Genomic DNA, 22,689 nt, shown 5'->3' with positions numbered 1-22,689 from the left:
GGTGCGGGACTTCTGTTTATTTCTCTACATTTACTTACTTCTGGCTGTTGTGTATGCCTCGTAAGATTTGTAGCATAAAACTACAGTTGTTGCCCGGCATGGAGGTGGCACACATCTATAATCTCAGCATTTGGAAGACAGGCACAGGAGGATCTCTGTAATTTGAGGCCAAGCCTGGACTGCAGAGTGAATTCCAGGCCATAACTATATAGTAAGACCCTGTCTCAAAACAAAACAACAGAATAGCAAAAAAAAACATTTGGGGCTGGAGAGACGTGGTTGAGAGCGGGTGTTACTCCTGCAGAGTTGAGTTTGGGTCCCAGCACCCATGTCAGGCCAGTTCACAGCTGCCTTTAACTTCACCTCCAGGGGATCCAAGGCGTTTGGCCTCGGAAAGCACCTGCACACACATGCATGTGCACATACCACACACACATAATATGTGTTAAACATTTAAAATCTAAAACAAGCTATAATTGTCATTTATATAGTTTCTGAGTTATTTATACACATACTTATATAAGGTGTAGAATCAGGAATGTTTAAAGGTCACTGCTATATAAAAGTTGTCAAGGTCAACCACACCGGTCTCCTGTTGACATTAGATGCTTCCAGTTTCAGACGATGAGACAGGGACTCTCTTTGTCCCAGGGTTTTGAGCCCAGTGTGACCCCTGACCCCCTTCCCATGGAACCGCTCTGCAGAAAGTTCATTCCCAGACTTTGCCTGAGAAGCCCTTGCCGCCCTTACAGGTCTTCAAGACGAATTCTGTCTTCTTGGAGCAGTTTTGAATCTTATTTGATCATAACCTGTAGCTCTTCAAGTTAGAAGCTTGTTTGGTCTCTGTTAAATTTCTAGATTTTTCTTCCCTGCTATCTAAATAATACTCTAGAAATGATAACACGATCTTTCTTTATTATAAAACGAAAAACAAAACAGAACACCTGGGGTAGGATGGTACTCTTTCCAAGATTTTATTTGTTGTTTTCTGGTTTCTGTACCTTTCTTCCTTGTCCAAGAGAAAGACACAGGGAACTCAAAGAAAAAATTTATTCTCTATCAAAACCCGTGTTGATTTAATGTATTATCCTAGGTTTTTTTTCAGTTCTGAATTTGTGTCTGCACCTCACAGACCCACCCACTGTTCCGTGTGATTTAATGCAACCATGTATCTTGCAGCCTGACTCTCTTCTTCCTCCTGGCAGTTCATTATGAGACAGTTTCTTTTTTTAAGGGAGGCTGGTGTTGGCTCTTGAGGATGTGACACCCTTTGCTTAGCATGACTATGTGGAGTGGAATGAAATGACTCACGGAAGGTGGCTCCACTCTTTTGGAAGGGTGATGCTATGACTACCTGATTTACACGTGCTGTAGGTGACTTAGTGGTAATTTTAGCAAAGAAAAATGGTGTTTGTTAGTCCCAGAGCCATAGACTGACTGGAGCATTTGATTTCAACCGTTTGAGCGTTGGTTCGTCCTAGGAAAAACTTCATTGTAATATAGTCAGTCTCTAGTGTTGATCCAGTCCCTGCTGTGGGCTGACAGTTTACCAACTACCCAGAGGGTGACGCTGCAGTGGTATTTAAATGTTACTACAGTTGGCTCGCTTTCGTCTGGTGAGGGAAGCAGTAAAGGTGGGGTGCTGGGCGTGGGTGTGTTGTCTCATTCAAACTGTATCCCAGCCCTGCTCAGTTCGGGTCTGTGCTCATGAAGGAATGGAGGCACAGTGTTACTTGTCCACATCTGTGCAGTGTGACAGGTATGTGTGTCAGTCTGTTTTCTGGTGCTAATTACATAGATTTGGTGGGACCCACCTGTCATTTCAGCATTTGGGAAGCAAAGGCAGGATGCTTACAAGTTTGAGGGAAGAGAAGTTGTTATTTAACTCATGGTTCTAGCCCAGAGTTATCAGGGAAAGGCCTTCTTCCTGGCAGAGTGCTGAGGCACATGGGGCATCATTGCTGGGTGACAGGGGCCACTGTGAGCATGTGCTCTGTCTTCCCTGTCTTCTTTCAGAACCACCAGATTTCAATCCTGAGCTCCCAGCCTGGTGGCTTTATCTAATCTCAGTCACTTTCCAAAGATCCTACCTCCCAAACTCAAGGTCAGATCCAGTTCTCGCCCTGCTGATATCTCACAATGGGTTTGGTTGGGTTGAAATAATCTGAATAATTCTTTTCCACTTTGGCCCATAGCTTGCTTAGAATGGTTTCATTACGAATACGGGTAACTAGATTGTAGCCTGAACTCTTGCTTGGTGTACACCGCTGCTTTCAGGGACTAGCTGAACATGCTATTTAGAAAAGGGGACACTGGGAGCTGGCAAGGTGACTCAGCATCGGCTAGTCTTTCAGAGGACCCAGGTTCAGTTCCCAGACCTACATGGCAACTCACAGCCATCTATAACTCCAGTCCCAGGGGATCCAGTGCCCTCTTCTGACCTCTGAGGATACTAGGCATGTATGTGATGCACAGACATCCATTCGGGCAAAATGCCTGAACACATAAATACAAAATGAATCCTTTAAAAATCAAGTGTAGAGGGGCTGGAGAGACGGCTCAGCGGTTAAGAGCACTGGCTGCACTTCCAGAGAACCTGGGTTCAATTCCCAGCAACCACATGGCAGTTCACACCTGTCTGTAACTCTAGTTCCAGGGCTTCTGACACCCTCACACAGACATACATACAGGCAAAACACCAATGCACATAAAATAAAAATAAATAAATGAATGAATGAATGAATTAAAAATAATCACGTGTAGAGAAGGAACACTACTGTAGGTTAGAAGGGTGTTTATTACAGGCTATGGATTGCCAATGTAAATAACCCAGGAGCTTGGTTTTTCTGAGTGAGGTCATTTTTCCCCCTTGGTGATAATTTTTAAAGATAATGACATTTGAAGACACTTGTCAGCAGTGACAAAATTTCAAATGTGATAAGAAGAGTCCTAAGTCCAACCCTGGCCATCCGTGTTGTGTTTCTCACTAGACTTGCGTGCCCTACTCTCCAAATGAGTTAGGCTAATGCCAACTTGAGCAAAACATTGGGAGTTTGTCTCTTGAGCACACAGCTGAATATGGGTATTGTAGGTGGGTAAGTGGGTCCCCTATACTTGTCAATTCAGGGGCCCTGGGCTTTTGCTCTCCTGTTCCTCCACCTAGGGCTCAGCCAGCTTTTTCTTAAAGGGTAGTAAGTGTCTTTGACTGTGGGAGGTATAGTCTCACTGCAACAGAGGAACAGCCACAGATAGCAGAGCAATGAATTCATGTGGCTGTCTTCCCAGTTTGCCAAGCCCTGCCATAGGGTTAAGAGTTCTCTAATGCAGTGTTTTGGCAGAAAGGAAAAGCATGCCTACTTATATATCTAGACCCAGAAGTGACGCCTCTCATCCGTTTGTACTCCACTGGGTGAACTTACTTGCACAGGCCTCTAAAATGGAAATGCCTTGGCCAGGCAGCTTCCAGCTCACCCTGCATAGGACTTCCTAGCTGTAGTCACAGGCTTATTGTCCGGCTTCCACGGAGCTCTGTGTGCTTCTCGATGGCTGTGTTCATCAGCCATGTGTATCCTCAGCACCCGCTGTGTGTTAGGCATGTGGTGAGAAATGTCCAGATGAATGCTTGGGTTCGTGAGTGAGTAAGAAGTTCACTGTTGGGGGGGGGGGGGAGCAGTATTAGTTACTCTTCCTGTGCTGAGACTGAATATGTGACAGAGCAACCTAAGGGCCCACAGTTGTGGGGGTACTGTCTGTCCATCATGGAGAGGTATAGTGACTGGTTTGGTCCACGGTGATGGGAGTGTGAGGCAGCTGATCACACAGCAGCACATAGGAAACAGGACTCTCACTAGAAGTGGGGCCAGGCTGTAACTCTAAGGCTGGCCCCAGAGGCCTACATCAGCTAAGCCCAAGTCCTCTTCTGCTTCCAGGTCTGTCTGTTTCTGTGACGTGATCCAGGAGCCAGGCACTGGTTTCTTTATAAAACAGGCCTGTTGCCATGGTTTGGTTGTGGTTTGCTCCCACTGAAATGCAGGTTGAAATTTAATTTCCAGTGTAACTGTGCTGAGCGATAATTAGAAGTTGGGCATGCTGGCACATGCCTATAATCCCAGCACTTGAAGCACTGTGGAGGTGTATACACTGGAGGATTGGAAGTTCAAGGTCATCCTAGATACAGAAAATTTTAGGCCAGTTTAGAATTTAGGGACCCTGTGGTCCATTTCTGTTACTCCATCACTTGGGAGGCAGAGAGGTAAGAGCATCACAAGTTCAAGGCCAATTGGGGCTATATAGAGAGTTCTAGGCCAGCCTAGGCAAATACTGGCCTAGGCAAATAGCAGGGCCTTGTCTCAAAAGGGAAAAAAAGTAATTGGCTCATGAGAGCTTCGTCCTCATGATGGGATGAGTGCAGCCATGATGGGATGAATTGGTTAGTTATGAGAGCTTCGTCCTCATGATGGGATGGGTGCAGCCATGATGGGATGAGTTGGTTAGTTATGAGAGCTTCGTCCTCATGATGGGATGAGTGCAGCCATGATGGGATGAGTCGGTTAGTGGGTTGCTGTGCAGCCAGCCAACTTCTTCCCCTTTCCATCTCCTGAACAGGCATCTGTCTCCTTCATGAGCCCGTCCTCCCTCTCTACCTTGCTCCTGGGTGGAGCAGCACACCCTTCCCCACCCCAGAAGCTGAAGAGATGTGACACCATCTTGAATTTTACCTCTGTTCTTTCTAAAGTACACTGATGTAGCCAGGCCCCATAGCACAGCCCTGTGATCTCAGCTGCGTAGGAGGTGGAGGCTAGAGGATCCAAGTTCAAGGCCTACCTGGGCTACAGAGTTAAGTTTGTGGTCAGCCTGGATAACTTAGTGAGAAAAAGACCTGGGGATTTGGCTCAATAGTACCTGCATACCTGAAGACCCTAGGTTCAAACCCCAATACTACTAAAGGAATTCAAACAATAAAATGAATAAATTGTGCAGATTGAATATTTTGTTAATAGCAACAGAAATAGATATCTGTGAACCTGTGTCTGTGGTGAGTAGAAATACCTACTTTTGAATAGTTTGATTTGAGCTGTTAGTTAGCTGGTTAGAGTTACTTTCCCTGTATCTGTTGCTATTAGTTTTTGTAGAGAATGAAGTGATGCAAATCTTGAGGGCAAGTATTTTAAAACTTTTAAAACTTTTAAAAACCCTCCCCAAACTTCATAGTAGGCCGTAAGACCTGCCATTAAGATTTTTAATACAGATTTGAGCCCCTCAATAGTGATCCTGCACATTCCACGCCCTGAGATTCCAGGGGTGTTTAACTTTTTGACATTGCAATATGACTTCATCATCTACAGATGTGTTGGGCCACGATCATAGCTATCCTGGGATGCAGTGGCCTTTGGGCTATAGGTTGGACACATCTGTAAGCCCCCTTCATCTGTGAACTATGAACCGGTTGAACTGGAGCTGGATTGCTCGTGGAGTTTTTTTTTTAGCACTTGAGAGCCTGCGGCACGAGGATCACAAGTTCAAGTCCATCTTGGACTACCTAGGGATACCCTGTCTCAACAAAATCATACTAGACAGACTATTGAGGAGAACACGTGACTTCAAGCTTCTGGGTCATGTAGGTTCTTACCCATAGGAAGTACTTAGAGCCTTCGGAGGACAGAGTCTGGCTCCATTACCGGCCCTGTGAACTACTTAAGGGACACAATAGTTTCTCTTCTCTGTGTGTTCACAGGGTGAGGAGGAAAGGAAAGATGCTCTGTACTTTTTCATTGCGTCTATACTGTAGACATTTATTTAAGCGAGGTGCTGAAGGGCCGGCCAGTGAGTGGGTTAGCAGTAAGAGCAAGCCAAGCCTGACAACCTGGAACCCACATGGAGGGGGGAGAACCGGCCCCTACAAGGTGTCTTCTGCCTTCTATGTGTGCACCTGGTTTTTGCGCGCGCGCACACACACACACACACACACACACACGTGCACATAGTAAATAAACATGGTGCTGTAGCAGTGGTGAGGATGGGGGCGCTAATCCAAAAGGCCAGCCTGCAGCCAAGTTGTTAGTTATTTTCAAAGACAGCTGTGGCTGTCTAGGGCACAGCATGCCACCGTTTCCTGCTAGCCCAGCTGATCATCAGTCATACTGACTGGCGCACAAGCAGGAGGGGCCTGTGTGTGACCTGTGAACTATCTGTCACAAAGGCTCTGGAAGAACTCCCAGGAGCAGAGCACGCTTATTTTAAGGTGTGGGAGTTCAGACAAATGAGAAGCAGCAGTGGGAGCAGGACCTGCCTCGAGCACCCAGCCCAGGGACACAGAAGCATGAAGGCGGCAACTACCAGACTTGAAGCCTGGTGGGCTGGGTAAAGTAGCTCAAGGCAGCCTCTTGTGTGTCACAGGCTCAAGAATATCACACTACGGATCCTCTCTTTCTCATATGCTTCTGGAGTTGATATTTCAGGTGCCCAGCTAGAAGTCCTGGGCTGGAAGCCCTAGAAAGGAGTGTGTCAGGTCCTGGAGGTCTGGGGTGGTAGTTAGCCAGTGCCCTTAGGATGACTACTGAGCGTTCCCGGCCAGATCAGATGGGCCCCCTCGGAGCATGCCCTGTCACTCGGCCAGGAGTGTGTTTCATCCAGGATCTCTCTTACATGCCAACTTTCCCACTTGTTTATAATGAAAAACTTCCCAGGATTCCATGCGGTTCTTGGATTTATGCTGGAGTGTGACTCAGATGCAGTTTTGAATTATATTTATGAGCAAGTTCTTATCTGACATATAAATTACCAACATCCAGAGCAGTAGGATGTCGGTTCCCAGAGTAAGAACTGTCTAGAGGGTTGGCTAAAATTACATTTATGCCTTTGCAGAGACTAATAAAAATGAATTTTGGAAAACCTTTGTTTGGCAGCGTTAGATATAATAAAAGGGACAGGTTGTTTTTTAATAATTAGGTTCTCTAAAATACAGGCTTTGGTTTTGACATATAAAAAAGTAATTTTGAGGGGGCTGGAGAGATGGCTCAGAGGTTAAGAGCACTGGCTGCTCTTCCAGAGGTCATGAGTCCAATTCCCAGCAACCACATGGTGGCTCACAGCCATCTGTAATGAGATCTGGTGCCCTCTTCTGGTGTTCAGGTATATGCAGGCAAGCAGAACACTGTGTATAGATAATAAATAAATAAATCTTTAAAAAAAAAAGGAATATTGAGCCATGAACAATGGTTCATGCCTGTAATTCCAAAATGGCTAGAGGCTGGCAGATTAGGAGTCTAGGGCCAGCTTTAGCTACATAGCAAGTTCAAAGCCAGCCTGGACGACATTAGACCCTGTCTCAAAAACAAAAATCAAATCACAACAGCAAACATCAAGAGTAATTTTGGAGCCAGACCTGGTGACTTTAGCACTTGGAAGACTGAGGGAAGAAGATCTTGAGCTGGAAGCCAAATTGGTCTCAGAAACCCAAAAGCTGAGACTGGAGAGATGGCTCAGTGGTTAAGAGCGCTTGCTGCTCTCCCGAAGGACCTGAGTTTGATTCCTAGTGCCCACACTGGACATTCAACCTGTAACTCCAACTCCAAGAGATCTGATAACACTTTTTTGACCTCGGGGCACCTGGACACATGCATAGCATAGACTAGCTCAAACTCAGATCTTCTTGCCTCTGCTTCCTAGGGAAAGAAAAGCAATCTTTAAAAAGTCAGTAACAAGGGGCTGGCACTTAGCTCAGTGGTAGAGTGCCAGTCCTCAGCTCCAGGGGGGGATGGGGAGGAAGCTGGAGGGACAGCTCAGTGGTAGGTAGAACACTTGCCTTACCTAGCATGTGTTCAGTCCCTAGTCTGCCTCCATTCCCAAATTAATTTTGTAGGAAAGAATGTAGAGAAGAAACTCTAACTTGTAACTTCAAGTTAATGATTTTTTTTTTTTTGAATTTTGAATTTTAAGAAATTAGAGGGGGTTGGAGAGATGGATCAGCGATTAAGAGCACTGGCTGCAGAGGTCCTGGGTTCAATTCCCAGCAACCACATGGTGGCTCACAACCATCTGTAATGAGATCTGGCACCCTCTTCTGGCGTGCAGGCAAACATACAGGCAGAACACTATACACATCAAGAAATTAAAATAAGCAACCATTAGGAGAGAGTGGCCTTGTCTTGTGCAGCAGCAGGGGTCGGGTTGCTTTTTGATGGTGAGTAATTGTAAACTACAGAAGCATTTTCTGCTCTGCTCCTGTAATGGATCACTTGAGTTTTTATGTGTGGCTTTTATAAAGACAGCTGTTTTCTTAGTGCACCTTGTTCAGGCTCTGGAGAGATGGCTAAGGGGTTAAAAAGCCTTACTGCTCTTGCGAAGGACCTGAGTTCCATTCCTAGCATCTGTGTTGGGTGACTCCCAGCAGCCTGTAACTCCAGTTCCAGGGAATCTGATGCCCTCTTCTGGCCTCCACAAGCATCTGCACTCCAGTGGGAACACGCTCCACTGCACACATGCTTTAAAAAGAATTCAGGTGAGGTGCTTCAGTGCAGGTGCCTCACATGCAAGCATGCACCTTGTGCTTTTTGTTTTGTTTTGTTTCCAAGACAGGGTTTCTCTGTGTAGCCCTGGCTGTCCTGGAACTCATTCTGTAGACCAGGCTCAGATTTCAAACTCAGATTTGCCTGCCTTGGCTTCTCAAGTGCTGGGATTAAAGATGTGTGCCACCACCACCCAGCTACACCTTGTGGTTTTTTATTTTTATTTTTGTTTGTTTATTTGTTTGTTTGTTTTTGAGACAGGATTTCTCTGTGCAGCTTTGGAGTCTGTCCTGGAACTCACAACAGAGATATGCCTGCCCCTGCCTCAGAGTGCTGGGATTAAAAGTGTGCACCACCAGTGCCTGGCTATGCACCTTGTGTTTTAAGGGTGGTTAAAAGTAACTGTGTGAAGTATTCCTGAATCCCACAGGCATAGTATGGTTAATGATGATAGATGGTCCCAGAACTTGTTTTTGGACTTAAAGAAAACTTTCATTATAAAAATTTTTTAAAGCATATACATAAGTAAGGAGACATTAGTATAATGGTCCCCTCCCATGTACCCAGTACCATTTCCAATAACACTTAGCCAAATTTTTTCCTTCCTGCCCTCTCTCCCTCCCTCCCTTCCAGCAGAGTCCATCTTGATTAGTCTTGAATTCACTATGTAGACCAGGCTGGCCTGTCCTCGAATTCACATAGATCTCCCTCCTTCTGTCTCCAGAGTGCTGGGATTAAAGGTGTGCACCACCACACCCAGACTTTTGCCAATTTTCAGCTCACTAATTTACTCTGTGACTGGCTATATTCTGGTCCAACTATGCATAAACACACAGCATCCTCAAATGCTTGGATTCTGGACGGTTATCCTAGCATCATCCTCTTTGGTTTTGTCCTGGGTCTCATCCATGGAGTAAAGAAAGGCTGTGAGTGTGATGGGCTAAAGACTTCTCAAACTGTGTTTGTGTTTGTGTTTTTTAGAATAGTAAGACAGGAACTGAAAAGTGCCACCTGTGTTTTCACCTCCAAGTTTATACTTAATGTGTAAGAAAAGTATAAGCTGAGCATCGTGTTAGAGCTTGGAATTTTAGCATCTGGGAAGCTGAGGCAGGAGCATGAAGTTCAAGCCAAGCCAAGAATACATAGTTGCAGCCGGGTGGTGGTGGCGCATTCCTTTAATCCCAGCACTCAGGAGGCAGAGGCAGGCGGATCTCTGTGAGTTCCAGGCCAGCCTGGTCTACAGAGCGAGATCCAGGACAGGCACCAAAGCTACAGAGAGAAACCCTGTCTCAAAAAACTAAAAAACAAAAACAAACACAAATAAACAAACAAAAACCATAGTTGCAGGCCAGCCTGGGCTAAGAGTGACCCTGTCTAAAGCGAACCCTGTCCTCTTTCCTTCTGAAGAAAGGTACAAAATCCTCTGAAGACTGATCTTATTGTACAGTCATTAGCCTCCAGGATGAGTTTGTCCTTACCCAAAGTGGTTTCAGGGCATGTGTGTGTAAGTGTTGTGTGTGTTAAGAGTGTGTGTGTGGTGTGTTGAATGTGTGTTGAGTATGTGTGTTGTGTGTATTTTGAGTGTGTATTGGATGTGTGTTGAGGGTATGTGTGTGTTTACCGTGTGTGTGTGTTGGATGTGTGTTCAGTGTGTGAGTGTTGTGTGTTGAATGTATGTGCATATGTGTGCATACACACGTGCAGGTGTGTGTGGTGGTGGAGCTCAGGCAATGTTCTTAACTCATCACTTTGTTTCTCAGTGGTATACAATGGGTTGCTGATGACATTATCAAGAAAAAATAGGCCAGGCGGTGGTGGCGCACGCCTTTAATCCCAGCACTCGGGAGGCAGAGCCAGGTGGATCTCTGTGAGTTCGAGGCCAGCCTTGGCTACCAAGTGAGTCCCAGGAAAGGCGCAAAGCTATACAGAGAAACCCTGTCTCGAAAAACCAAAAAAAAAAAAAAATTAGTTTTTTGTTTTTATCTGTAGTTTTGCTCTTTCTAGGTAAAAAAGTGACTAAGCTTTGTGATAGTTGACACATGGATGGTCATATTTTAACCTTTGGCCATAAACATCAGAAATTATCTATTTGAACTTGAAATACATGTCTGTATCCATTATTATCACTATCAGGAAGCTTTACTCTGAGAATATGTATGGTGCCTTCAGCTGTCAGCTAAAGACTGTGAGGAGGGGCTGGGGAGATGGCTCAGTCCATAAAGCTCTCACCACACAAGCCTGATGACCTCAGAGCCAAAGAACCCAGGAAAAGGTGCAAGGAGAGAATCGACTCCACAGAACCACACACACACACACACACACACACACACACACACACACATACACACACAGAAAAATAAAACAAAAAGTCTAAAAGGTAGCATGACAGTATAGTAAAAAATTGACAAAAAAGGCGGATCTTGTCCACTTGCTCTGCTTCTCTTGTTTATTGTATATGACTTATAAGAGAAGGTAAATATTGTTGGTTCATATTCAGAAATTGCTTGACTGATAGGACCTGCGATCTGGAAAGCTGGAGGCTACTATCTTATTTGTTTGCTGATCTATTATTAACAAGCCAGTGTTGAAATTATATGAGCTGATGTTTATTATGTATGAACATAAATAGGACCTTGGTTATCTCAGTGGTTCATCTGAGATCATTTAATTTGTCTGCCTAATCTGAGTGCTTCTTATCTCCTGTTCTGTTACATTCCGCCAGTGCACTATAATTTAAATGCATTACAATTAAAAACTCACCTGAGCTTGGGAGATGTTCCTGTGCAGGCTAGAAAGGCTCAGATAAAGGCCGTGTCCCACAGTTTGTGGCTTAGCCTTGACGCCAGTGATTCCAGTGGTGGGCTGTGAAGGTGACCTTGAAGCAGTCGTTTGGAGGATGTGGACAGTATTGATGCTGGCATTTCCTCCGCTAATGGACTCCCCCTCCTCTTTCTCTGGTGTCTTTGAGTAGCATGTGTTTTAAATATTGGCTGTCTGCTTGGGGCTGTCATTCGGTGCATGAATTTTGTGCCTGCAGGTTTGCTTTATCTTTCTTGGGTAAAATTAAAATTGTACCAAAGTTCTAAAGTGTGGATCAGACTCTTTGTTCCCTATTCTCCAACCCTAGGCTCTCTGATGCTGTTTTAATAGGTGACTCTGGTTGCCAAGCATCAATATGTCAAAAGGGGGCTAACTCCAATTAGTAGAGTCCCGCTTGTGTTTCATTTGTGGGGCAGAAGAAATTTGGTCACCTGTACGTACATTTCAGAGGTGAGTGTCAGTAACGATGGCCTCACGTCCTGGCTTCAGCCTCCTTTCTCTGAGGCTCCTTTTTGATAGAGGAAGGGATGAGCAGGGATGAGTGACAGGCAAGTCCACGTGCCTGCGTAGCCACAGGCTAAAAACATGCTGCAGTGTACTGGTGTCAGCCCAGACACCACCCAGAAGACTCTCTGCTTCCTGGGGCCAGAGGATCAGCGCTTTCCTCTGGTCAGCTCAGCATCAAGCTGAGCATGGGAGCACTGGCCTTGAACTCCTCCCTGACACTGTGATTGAGAGTGAGCACAATAGTAGCTCCTCCAGACTTTATTATTTTGCAAAAGGTTAATTGTAGCTTTTAATCTTTCCCAGGATTAAATGGGCCCTTTATAGATTGTGGTTTGTACTGCTCGCCAAGTTCTCTTCTGAGTCCAGCAGAGAATTGAAGAGAAACCCCTGGCCTTTTCTAAACACCATCGCAGGACCAGACTGTAGGCCAGACAGCTGCAGCCCGCTGACTAGGCCGTTGTTCCAGCGCACGCACTGTCTCCACTAGAACGGTTCCAGGTTCAGAAAGAAATGAAGCTTGTCTGACATTTCAGCAGCGAGAGTGGAGAGCTGGCAGCTCTTGGAATGAGTGAGATGTGTCACAGCTCTTTATGCCCGCTCCCATGCCGAGTGACAGAATGAAGCTGGAGAAGTACCTCACTTGGTCCATTTGGGGTTAAAAATGTTAGAACAGGTGAGCAGGGGTCAGCGGGTTTGCATGGGCAACAGAGTGGGGTCCTGCGTCCTATACCTGACTGTTAGGTCTAGAAATCTAACATGCAGCCTAATCCAGGGAATTAGTCAAGCTCTGGGAGAATTTTGGCCAGCTGATGATAGGAAAAGGTGATTAGGTTTGTGTTGGGAAACTGAGTTTTGCAAAGGAGATCTGGTTTGAAGTGTTGGGGTGTCTCAGGGGCAGACTCTGCGGGAGTCAGAGCAGAGTTGAATCTGGTCAGCATCTTGACCTGAGCAAGGCCAGTGCACTCCCAGGTCGCCTGTCTAGTGTGGCTCCGGCAGCAGGCAGCAGTTCTGTCACTCTGGGCTCCTGTTTTCTCACTCCATGGAGCTTTATGCAGTTCCCTGTTGATTCCTCCCCTTGGGGACAGTGACCACGTAGTTTCTCAGCTTGTTCTTTGTGTGTCTCCAGGCATGCAGCGGACACTGTACTGCGGGGCAGATGTGGGGAGGGGGCACTCCAGCCTTTCTGCTTGTGACTTCTAAGGATTGATTTAATCCTCATAGCTGCTTTCTGAACCAGGCTTCCTTCATATGGCCAGTCAGGAGGCATTAGCTAGTCCTGAGATGCGCCTTGCTCTCCCTGTGCTATGGAGTTTACAGCCCAGTTAATTAAAGCAATCAGTTAACAGGTCCGGGGAGGACAGAGAGTAGCAGAGAAGGACAGCTTCCTGGGAGAGGTGTCATCTTTGCTGTGACCTGAAGGGTGACAAGGCACTGCCCAGACTATAGAGCCATGTCATGGGGCCATGATGGGAGGCCACACCTCAGTCAGATAGACCTGAGGCCAAGTCCCAGCTGTCCCAGTCTCGATCAAGAGGCAGATCATTTACCGTAGTGAGCTTTGTTGAGTGTGTGGTTGTAGGAAATTGGCAAAGGTAAACACATGCACAAAAAGATAATGCACGTGAAGTTCCTGGGACACGCTATGAGCCTAGATACCAGGTGCTATTGTGAATATTGTTAATATTATCAAAATCGTGCTTAAGATTTGTTCATTTTTATTGTGTGAATTCTGCTTCTAAAAGTACTGTCCGCATGGAGAAACATTGTGGTTTACACGTAGACTGTGAGTTGGAGTGAGGAAAATGGAGAGGGAGGCTGAGCCCTCTTACAGGATGGATACTTGGGTCTGAGGACTGAGCAGCACCTACATTGTACTGGCAGGCGTTGGAGGCAGGGTTGGACCCTGAGCTGTTCCTGGACACTGCAGAAGTCTTGCTAGCAGTGTGTGGGTGGTCAGGGCGTTTTATCAGCAGTCTTTCACAAATCAAATATGAACATGATAGGGTCTCCTAAAGCTAACACATGATTACCCACGGTACACATGCAGTCCGAATCCCGAGCATGGGTGGTGTGTGTTTGTGTTTGGCAGCCATGGACTTTAGCCTGGATCTGGTGAGCAGGATTAAAGGAACGTGACATTTCAGGAAGGAGGAAGTCTAAAGATGAAAGGGAGGGAAAAAAGAAACCACAGCAGCCAGGCATCTGAGGGTGGGAGGAACACTGGCCTGGGTCGTACTGGGCGGTCACTGAAGCAGGTTGGGGAGTTGGGGGGTAGGCATGGCCTGGGCTCTCTGCTGGCCTCCACCTCAACGATGCAGTGCTCAGCGGGTAAGGCTCCATGGTTTTGTTTTTTTTTTTAGATTTATTTATTTATTGTGTATACAGAAGAGGGCACCAGATCTCATTACAGATGGTTGTGAGCCACCATGTGGGTGCTGGGAATTGAACTCAGGACCTCTGGAAGAACAGTCAGTGCTCTTAACCTCTGAGCCATCTCTCCAGCCCTAAATCAAATATTTCTTTTTTTTATTAAAGATTTATTTATTTATTATGTATACAGTGTTCTGTCTGCATGTGTCCCTGCAGGTCAGAAGAGAGCACCAGATTTCATTACAGATGGCTGTGAGCCACCACGTGGTTGCTGGGAATTGAACTCAGGACCTTTGGAAGAGCAAGCAGTACTCTTAACCTCTGAGCCATCTCTCCAGCCCCGGCTCCATGGTTTTGATCAGTGTAGTTAGGGTCCCCAACTCCCTTCCTTCCCGTTCCTCCTGATCAGGTTGTCCTGATATGTGGCAAAGAGGGTGACCTGTATCTGTCAGAGCTATCAGCAGAGAATAACTACATCCTGCTGAGTGGAGCCAGAGCTCGGGAGGGCCTGCTCTTCAGGCTCCTGAGCTGAGTGCCTGCTCTGTGACAAACCAGTTCCCTGAGGCATGGTGGGAAGGTTACCTTAGTTCACCAGTTACAGGAATTGACCTGGGGACAGAACTGTTCTTCAGCACCTTCGTGGGCACAGGCAGTAGGCCTGACCTGTGAACAGGCGGTGCCAAGCCCAGCTCTCACACCTGTGGTCTCTTATCTTATTTTCCCAACCTTAAAAGCAAAGAAATAAGCTAAAAACTCAATAGAAGTTTCTTCATAGATAAGTTCGTGTTTGAAGAGAGGATATATTGGAGAAAACTCACTCAATGTCAGCCACTGGTGTTGTCTTTTAAGAGTCATAGAACTGTTGTCAATAATCTGAGCACAGCAGTGCATGGCTCTAATCTCAGAACTTGACCGTGCAGGTCTGTAAATGCTGGGTTGTTCCCAGCACTAGAGAAGTTGAGATTAGAAGAGCTGGAGTTTGAGGCCAGCCTGGTGTACATAATAAGAACCCTGTCTCAAGAAACTAAAGAAAGAAGAAACCATTACTAAAATAGAAATATCCTGGCACATAAAACCTAACAAGTGTTTAAAAAATAAAGTTACGCTATTGCTGGTCATGATAACATGCCTTTGATCCGAGCACTCAGGAGGCAGAGACAGGCAATCTCTGAGTTAGAGACCAGCCTGATCAACAGAGCAAGTTCTAGGACAGCCAGAGCTACCCAGTGAAACCTTGTCTCAAACCCCCCCAACCCCCAGAAAAAAGAAATTAAGAAAGAAATTACTTTCCCCCTGCTCTGAGTTTGAAGGTGTACTCGTGTGTGTCCCAAGATTCACCTGTGAGCCTCACCTGTGAGCCTCACCTGTGAGCCTCACCTGTGAGCCTCACCTGTGAGCCTCACCTGTGAGCCTCACCTGTGAGCCTCACCTGTGAGCCTCACCTGTAACCCACTATCGTGGCTGAGCGAGACACCGCTGTTGGAGCTGTAATGGACATTAGATCTGCTTAAGAAGAGGTCTTGAAGACCACTCCCATCCATGATGCCTGAGCACATGGAATTCATGAAGCTGCCACAGCCTTAAATAAGCTCCAAGCCCATTTTGGGTTTGCCTCCAATTGTGATAAGCCTCTGGTAAGTTGGTGGAAGCCAAGGCAACTTAGCACCAAGTCACCCTGATTAGGGTTGGTGACAACAGGAAACTAGGAATGAGAAGCACACCCCATAATGGCTGGCTGCAGTTAGATGGTGGTTAAGGACCATGGCAAAGAGTCTCGGGCCAAGGATGTCATCAAAAAGTATTTCAGATGAATGAAGTGAACAAATGTTGGCTCACTAACAAAGGAGAAATTATAGAGAGAATGTTCTCTGACCACAGTGTAGTTGAACTGGAAGTCAGGAACAGAAAAGTCTCTTTAAAATTCTAAATGTTTGAAAATTAAACAACATACTTGTAAATAGCATGTGGAAGGGAAGTTAGAGAATATTTCTAGTGGAATGAGATAAAACACACAGCATGTAACATGTTTCAATGGCTGTGGGACTTAGAAGGATACGTAGCAGTTTTTGTTCAAACAGAAACTGTTGAGGGAAGTAAAAATTACTGCCAGGACTAAGAGAAAGGAGTCACCGCAGACTCTAGACATGGGAGGGATTGGAGAGGGACACGAACTCCCGCTGTGCAAGCATGCCTTGATTCTCCAGCCTCTGCATACAAAAGCAAGGTGTGGTTGCCAGCCTGGCCCCAGGGTGGGTGAGAGACCCTGTCTCAAGAGAATAAGGCAGGGGGTGACAGAGCAGGACACCTGGCATCTGTCTTCTGATACTTACACGACTCTGTAACCTAACCTGGCCTCCACTCTGGACACAGGCAGACCACCCACACATACACAAACCCGAAGATCACAGTGAAATGTCACATTATGGCCAGAAGTTGGGGACTTAGCAAGAATGAATTCTTTGAAACACACCTTGGTTTGATAGTTCATAAGGACAAACGAAGGCAGGCCTGGTGGCACATTCCTGTAATCCCCGTATTTAGGAGGCTGAGGCAGGAAAATCACAAGTACAAGATGAGTCTTTATTTAAAAAGACAACAGCAACAGAAAAAAATATGTATCACTTGACTAGTCCATTAGAAGTTAAAGAAATTGAATGCATGGTTTAAAACTTTCCCACAAAGTTCATTTGCAAAATCTCTCAAATGGAAGAAATAATGTGAATTCTACACACAAATGTCCAGAAAAGAGAAATGGATTTCACATGAGTTTAGTTGCCCTTGGAGGTCAGAAGAAGGCACTGGATCCCTGGAGCTAGAGTTATAGGCAGTTGTGAGTCACCTTGGATGAACGCCAGCTCGCTAACCACGGAGCCATCTTTCCAGCCCAGCCTAATTCATGATGCTTACTAACACTGAAGGTATTGCATGAAAACTAGATTATTTAGAAAACAGTAGCAAATCAAATTGAACAATGTGGATAAAGGATAAGGGGTTCAGGGTAAACCTTTAGTGGTAGAGTACTTGTTCAGCATGCTCAAAGCTCTGCATCCTGTCCCCAGCAAAACACACACACACACACACACACACACACGATTGAGAAAAGTGGCTGGTAGGAGGGGGTACAGATCCTTGATTTGTACTGTCCCCTGGTTTCTGTCATATCAAAATTTCCACCATGACCAGGTTCAGACTCCCAGGGTGAAGTCACTGAACATGGAGTTGGAAATGTATAGACTCTGACTCTCAGGAACTGAGATGATTCAGTTCCAGCACATAGTGACCAGGTGTTGTCACCAATCCCAGCGATGCAAGATGGAGTCAACATTTAGTCAGCATTCAGTACAACAAGGAATGCAATTCAGCGCAATAACAAACTAAAGAAAAAGACATTCGGCACGGCAGCACATGCCAGTAATGCCAGTTCTAGAGGCAGAAGTAGGAGGATCTCTGCAAGTTTGGCACTGGCCTGACCAACATAGTGAGACCCATGTTTAAATGTGGGGGGCGGGGGATGGGGGAGATGGCTCAGTAAGTGGAATATTTGTAGCACAGGCGTGAGGGTGCATGTCTGAGTTACACTCAGACCTGGGGCCAGAGACAGACAGATCCCAAGTCTCTCAGGGCAGCTGTTCTAGCTGAACAACAGATGGCCAGGTTCAGTGAGAGACCCTGTGTCAAAAAATAAGGTGAAGAAGTAGCTGAGGAGTGCAGTCTAATCTCACACACACACACACACACACAACTACCAAGAAAGGAAAAGACAAAAACTTGGTAGTATTTGTTTTTTTCTGTTTAAGAATTTATTTTAAAGGTAAGTTAATTTTTATGATGGTTAAATAACCAAATGTGTAATCTCCTATCCAGCTGTCATCCAGCCACCTCTGAAGCAGTGAGAGGCATTGCATGTCCACTGCTGCCACAGGAGCCCTGGAAATTCAGAATCTGTTTGAAGATACAGAAGGTTTCATTAGCCTAGATATTCTTTGTCATTTCTCTTACCAATTCAGTGTGTTTTACACTTTTCTTTGGGTATTGAATTCTAAACACTGTAGTCTAGATGGACCTTCAACTCAAGCAATTTTCTTGCCTCAAGAGGCCCGAGCCTGAGATAAGGTAGTTGCAACTACCATACCTAGGAAAGTATACTCCTGCGTGTTGAGAACAATAAACATTGTCCTTCTGGGAGGAGTAAATCAGGGCAGAGCACATGAAACTTTGATGTTAAGCCTTGGCCTCAGTCACAAGCACTCAGATTCCATCCAGTACTCCCAATACTGACACTGGGAAGACAGTTCTTTTCAAGGTTTATGGTAAACTCTCACAGCCAGATACATCAGATGGGAGTGAAAGACTTCAGATTGTTCATCAGAGCTGAACTATTCATCTGCTGAACTAGGATTTCATCATAGTATCCAAGCAATGTAATTTAAGAATGCTTTACACTTCACACAGTTATTTCCACCCCAGCTGATGCTTTTGACAGTCAGTCTGCTTCGGTCCTTCTGTGTTGGGGATTGCCTGGCCCCCTGGATCACTGCTGGCTCATTTGCAGATGCTAGACTACCCCTCCCCATGAGCACTGCTTGCTCATACAGTGCTTAGGAGTAAAAGCTGCTTGTGGCCAGTAACTCAGAGAGAGGAGAGTGAAATCCTCCCAGCTAATGCAGAACAAGTCTTCTAAGTTGTGAAATCTGTGTAACTGGTTCATAAGTTTTACCCCCACACAGTTAAATGTGTTTGATGCCTTGTACTGGAGCTGCCTTTTCATGATGGTGCCTTTTTTTTGGGGGGGGGGGGGGGTTCGAGACAGGATTTCTCTGTGTAGCTTTGCGCCTTTCCTGGAACTCACTTGGTAGCCCAGGCTGGCCTCGAACTCACAGAGATCCGCCTGGCTCTGCCTCCCGAGTGCTGGGATTAAAGGCGTGCGCCACCACCGCCCAGCATGATGGCGCCTCTTATTCATATTCTAGTAGCCAAATGGGATAAAGACCCAATTCTGCACTCTTTGGTGGCTACTTTTTGGCCAAGAAGCTTATCTTTTTTCTTTTTTTAGTTCCTAACTTTTTCCTAGGTGCTGGGGTAGAACCAGGGCCTCGTGCATGCTGGACAAGAGCTCTACCACTGAGCTACCTCCCGGCCACTGACTCCTTTAAAATCTTTGTATCAACTGCTGGGGCTGGAGAGATGGCTCAGCGGTTAAGAGCACTGTTTTCGTGAAGGACTTGATTTGGTTCCCAGTACCCACAAGGGAGTTCACAATCGTCTTTGTGCCCCTTTTTGGACACCATACATGTAAGTGATACACATGCTTGCATGCAGGCAAAACACACACATAAAAATAAACAAATCCTAAAAGAAAAACTTTAAAAAAATCTTTGTCATCAGTCCTAGCATTTTACTTGACATGTAGGTTTGGTGCACATTATGATGGTGGGTGGACAAATGGAGGGCGTTCTGAGGGGTCCTCGTTCTCTGAGGTTTTCGGGTCAGCACTGGTGAGAGACTCCCATGTTTACAAGTGGGACGGCAGTCCCAATTATAGATGTTGTAAGTACGTGTCTGCCCAGTAGAGAGGGAGCCAGAAGACATCATTTAGCATCCTATGGAGCTTCTGAGAGGTCTCAGTGATCCACAACACGGGAAGAATGCCTTCTGGCAGGCCAGTGTTACGTGATAATACTGATGACAGCTATGAACATTAGTACAGTCTGTCTGCCCTTCTGCTGTTAGCATACACTATCACACAGAACGATGGGTTTCCTTGCTTTCATGTGCATATGTGATGTACTTTGCTTATATTTTATGTTTTTTGTGTCCTGTTTGTTTGTGCAACTTCAGTGTGTACAAATGTTATTTTTGAGATCCATGTGTAAAACTGGGTCTGGTGGTACAGGCCTGTAACCCCACTACTCAGGCCAAGGCTAGAGGATCCAAAGTTCAAGGTTCGCCTGAGCAACCTAGTGAGACTTCGTCTCAAAAAAGGGAGGGTGGGGGGCTGCTGGAGAGGTGGCTTAGTGGTGAAGGGCAGGTGCTGTCCCCCAGCACCAGTATCAACTTCCTGGAACTCCAGCTTGAGGATCTGCTGTTCTTTTCTGGCCTCTGTGAGCACCCACATACATGTGTGTGCACTTACACAGACATATACACGTACATAAATAAAAGTAAAACAAGTCTAGAGAGATGGGGCAGTGTTAAGAGCATTTATTGTTCTTGCAGAGGGCCCAGGTTTGGTTCTCAGCAAACCACCCAAAACTCCAGTTCCAGGGAATTTGACTCCCTTTTTCTTTTCCTTTTTTTAAAGATTTATTTATTTATCATGTATACAGCATTCTGCATGCTTGTTTGCCTGCACACCAGAAGGAGGCACCAGATATCACGTAGATTGTACCATGTGGGTGCTGGGAATTGAACTCAGGACCTCTGGAAGAACAGCCAATGCTCTTCACCGCTGAGCCATCTCTCCAGCCCCCTTCATTCCCTTTTTCTGACCTCCTCGGCACCAAGCATGCACATAGATAACATGCAACCAAATCAGTCATAAAATAAGTCTGTGAAACTTGGACAAAACAAAAACAAGCCACCATATGAGTATATTTGTACAATCTGAGGATGTTCAGGCTCGGGAGCACCCTGTACTCCTCTGAATTACTGTAGTAACAAGGACTTGTTGATTGCACCTGTTTATTTGCTGTTGGATTCCCACTCATCTGCTTTTCACTGTGTGATTCCCATGAGGTACGTGCTACAGTGTCATTGGCATAGGCTAGAAGGGTTTCTGAGTCTTACAGGAATGGTAACAGGAGTTAATGCGGTCGACAACACGTCAAAGGTGGTTTGGCTAATTTAGAAAGCTAGACTATGCTGGGAAAATGGCTCAGTGGGTAAAGGTACTGGCTGTCAAGCTTGACAGGAGTTCAATCCGAGTCCCACACGGTGGAAGGAAAGACCTGTCTTTGCCTCCACAGGGGCACTGTGGCACACATGTAACAAACAAACAAACAAAACAAAGAAATGTAATCTAAAGACAGCACCAGACAGGGAGCCAGGCATGGTGACCCACACCAGTAATCACAGCACTCAGATTGTGGAGGTAGGAAGATCACCAGTTCTAGGCTAGCCTGGGCTACATTGTCACAAACAGAAAAAAGCCAGGCTGGATCAGTGCTCATTCCCAAGGATGATTAGGCAGAGAGCCTTGCTTCGTAAGACTTGAATTTCTCCTTTTGCTTGGCAGCTTTAAGAAAAGAATCGTATATTTAGGATAACAGCTATTACTATACTACCTCTCAAAATTTTTGGTTATCAAAACCATACTAAATTATTCCACAGTGCTTGGCAGCGGGAAGTTATCAGTGCGCATCATGAGATTCCGTCTCAACATCCAGGAACTCGCTGTTTGCACACTGTTCACTCTTACTCACCAAGGTGTTTTTCCATCAGGGATGGATGAATGAGATCCACAACTATGATCCAGAAACTTACCATGCGACTTTGACGCACTCAGTCTTTGTCCGGCTTGAGGGTGGAACCTTAAGACTTTCAAAACCCAACAAAAACATATCCAGGAGGGCAAGCTACAATGAAACGAAGCCAGAGGTCACCTACATCAGCCAGAAAATCTACGACCTCTCCGACAGCAAGGTGAGTCTGGGTGATTCTGGAAGCCGAGCTTGAATGAGTGGAAAGCATTTGGGATCTAGATTGCTATACTGCACCCCACCCCATGATGACAGCCTCCCAGACAGTGACTGTGAATCACTGGGCATCCTTTGAAATGCAGCAGCTTTGAGTGGGCCCACAGCCTGGGTTTCTATGAGCTTCCAATGCCACAGCTCCAGGGACCACACCTCCAGGAGCAGGGTTCTCTGCACTCAGAATTTTGACTTTAAAAGCTGATGATGCTGATTGTGGCTAGGGATGCAGCTCAGCTGGTAGAGTGCTTGTCCATGCACAAAGCCAAGGGTCCCATCCCCAGCACCACATGTACCAGCTGTGGTGGCACAGACCTGTAATCTCAGGAGGCTAACGCAGGAGGATCCCCATGATTTCAAGGCCAGCCTGGGCTACATAGTTAGAGGCCAGGCTGAGCTCATCTATATTGTGAAATCAGGCCTCAACCTGCTGTCTACACACACCCTAAAAAAATAAATAAATAAATAAAAACAAAAAAGCCCACTGGATTTTTAGTCTAAAAGCAATGTGTTGTGGTGCCAGGTATTGATAAAAGCTCTGTGAAATGTAAAAATTGTGCACATGCCAGTACATTTTACTAAGGTATTGTTTCTATTTTTGTGGAAAATATAAATTTTTATTACACACAGACATGGGTTCTCTGTTCTTATATAACTCATATGAGTGGTCTTTAAGTTCCTCCACAGTAATGGAAGTATGTAAAGTAGTTGCTATATAGATTTATCCTTGAGTTGATTCCCAGCATTGACCTGCATTTCCTGTCTAGACTGGAGATACTTTTCCCCCCAGATTA

At 45.7% G+C, this 22,689-nt stretch overlaps 1 protein-coding gene and 1 non-coding gene across 10 annotated transcripts in view; one reads left to right on the top strand and one right to left on the bottom strand.

Annotated features, from left to right (window-relative positions):
• Window positions 1-22,689, top strand: part of Tex2 (testis expressed 2) — a 140,773-nt gene that overhangs the window by 63,329 nt on the left and 54,755 nt on the right. For all 9 annotated transcript variants that reach the window (XR_013041926.1, XR_013041927.1, XM_076543574.1 and 6 more), the window contains one exon: window positions 21,645-21,845. Coding sequence is in view for 7 of the 9 variants with exons in the window: in XM_076543574.1 (XP_076399689.1) it covers window positions 21,645-21,845 (201 nt within the window). In the remaining 2 variants the exon portion in view is untranslated. The remainder of the gene's footprint in view (window positions 1-21,644; window positions 21,846-22,689) is intronic.
• LOC121831907 (small nucleolar RNA snR60/Z15/Z230/Z193/J17) lies at window positions 18,530-18,619 on the bottom strand. The gene has a single exon (XR_006075502.1). It is a non-coding gene; the product is annotated as a small nucleolar RNA snR60/Z15/Z230/Z193/J17 (small nucleolar RNA).

The sequence above is a fragment of the Peromyscus maniculatus genome, chromosome 8 (assembly GCF_049852395.1).
Source record: "Peromyscus maniculatus bairdii isolate BWxNUB_F1_BW_parent chromosome 8, HU_Pman_BW_mat_3.1, whole genome shotgun sequence".
Lineage (NCBI taxonomy): Eukaryota > Metazoa > Chordata > Mammalia > Rodentia > Cricetidae > Peromyscus > Peromyscus maniculatus.
Note: the sequence above shows the minus strand (reverse complement) of the source record. Positions and strands in the feature narration are given on the sequence as shown.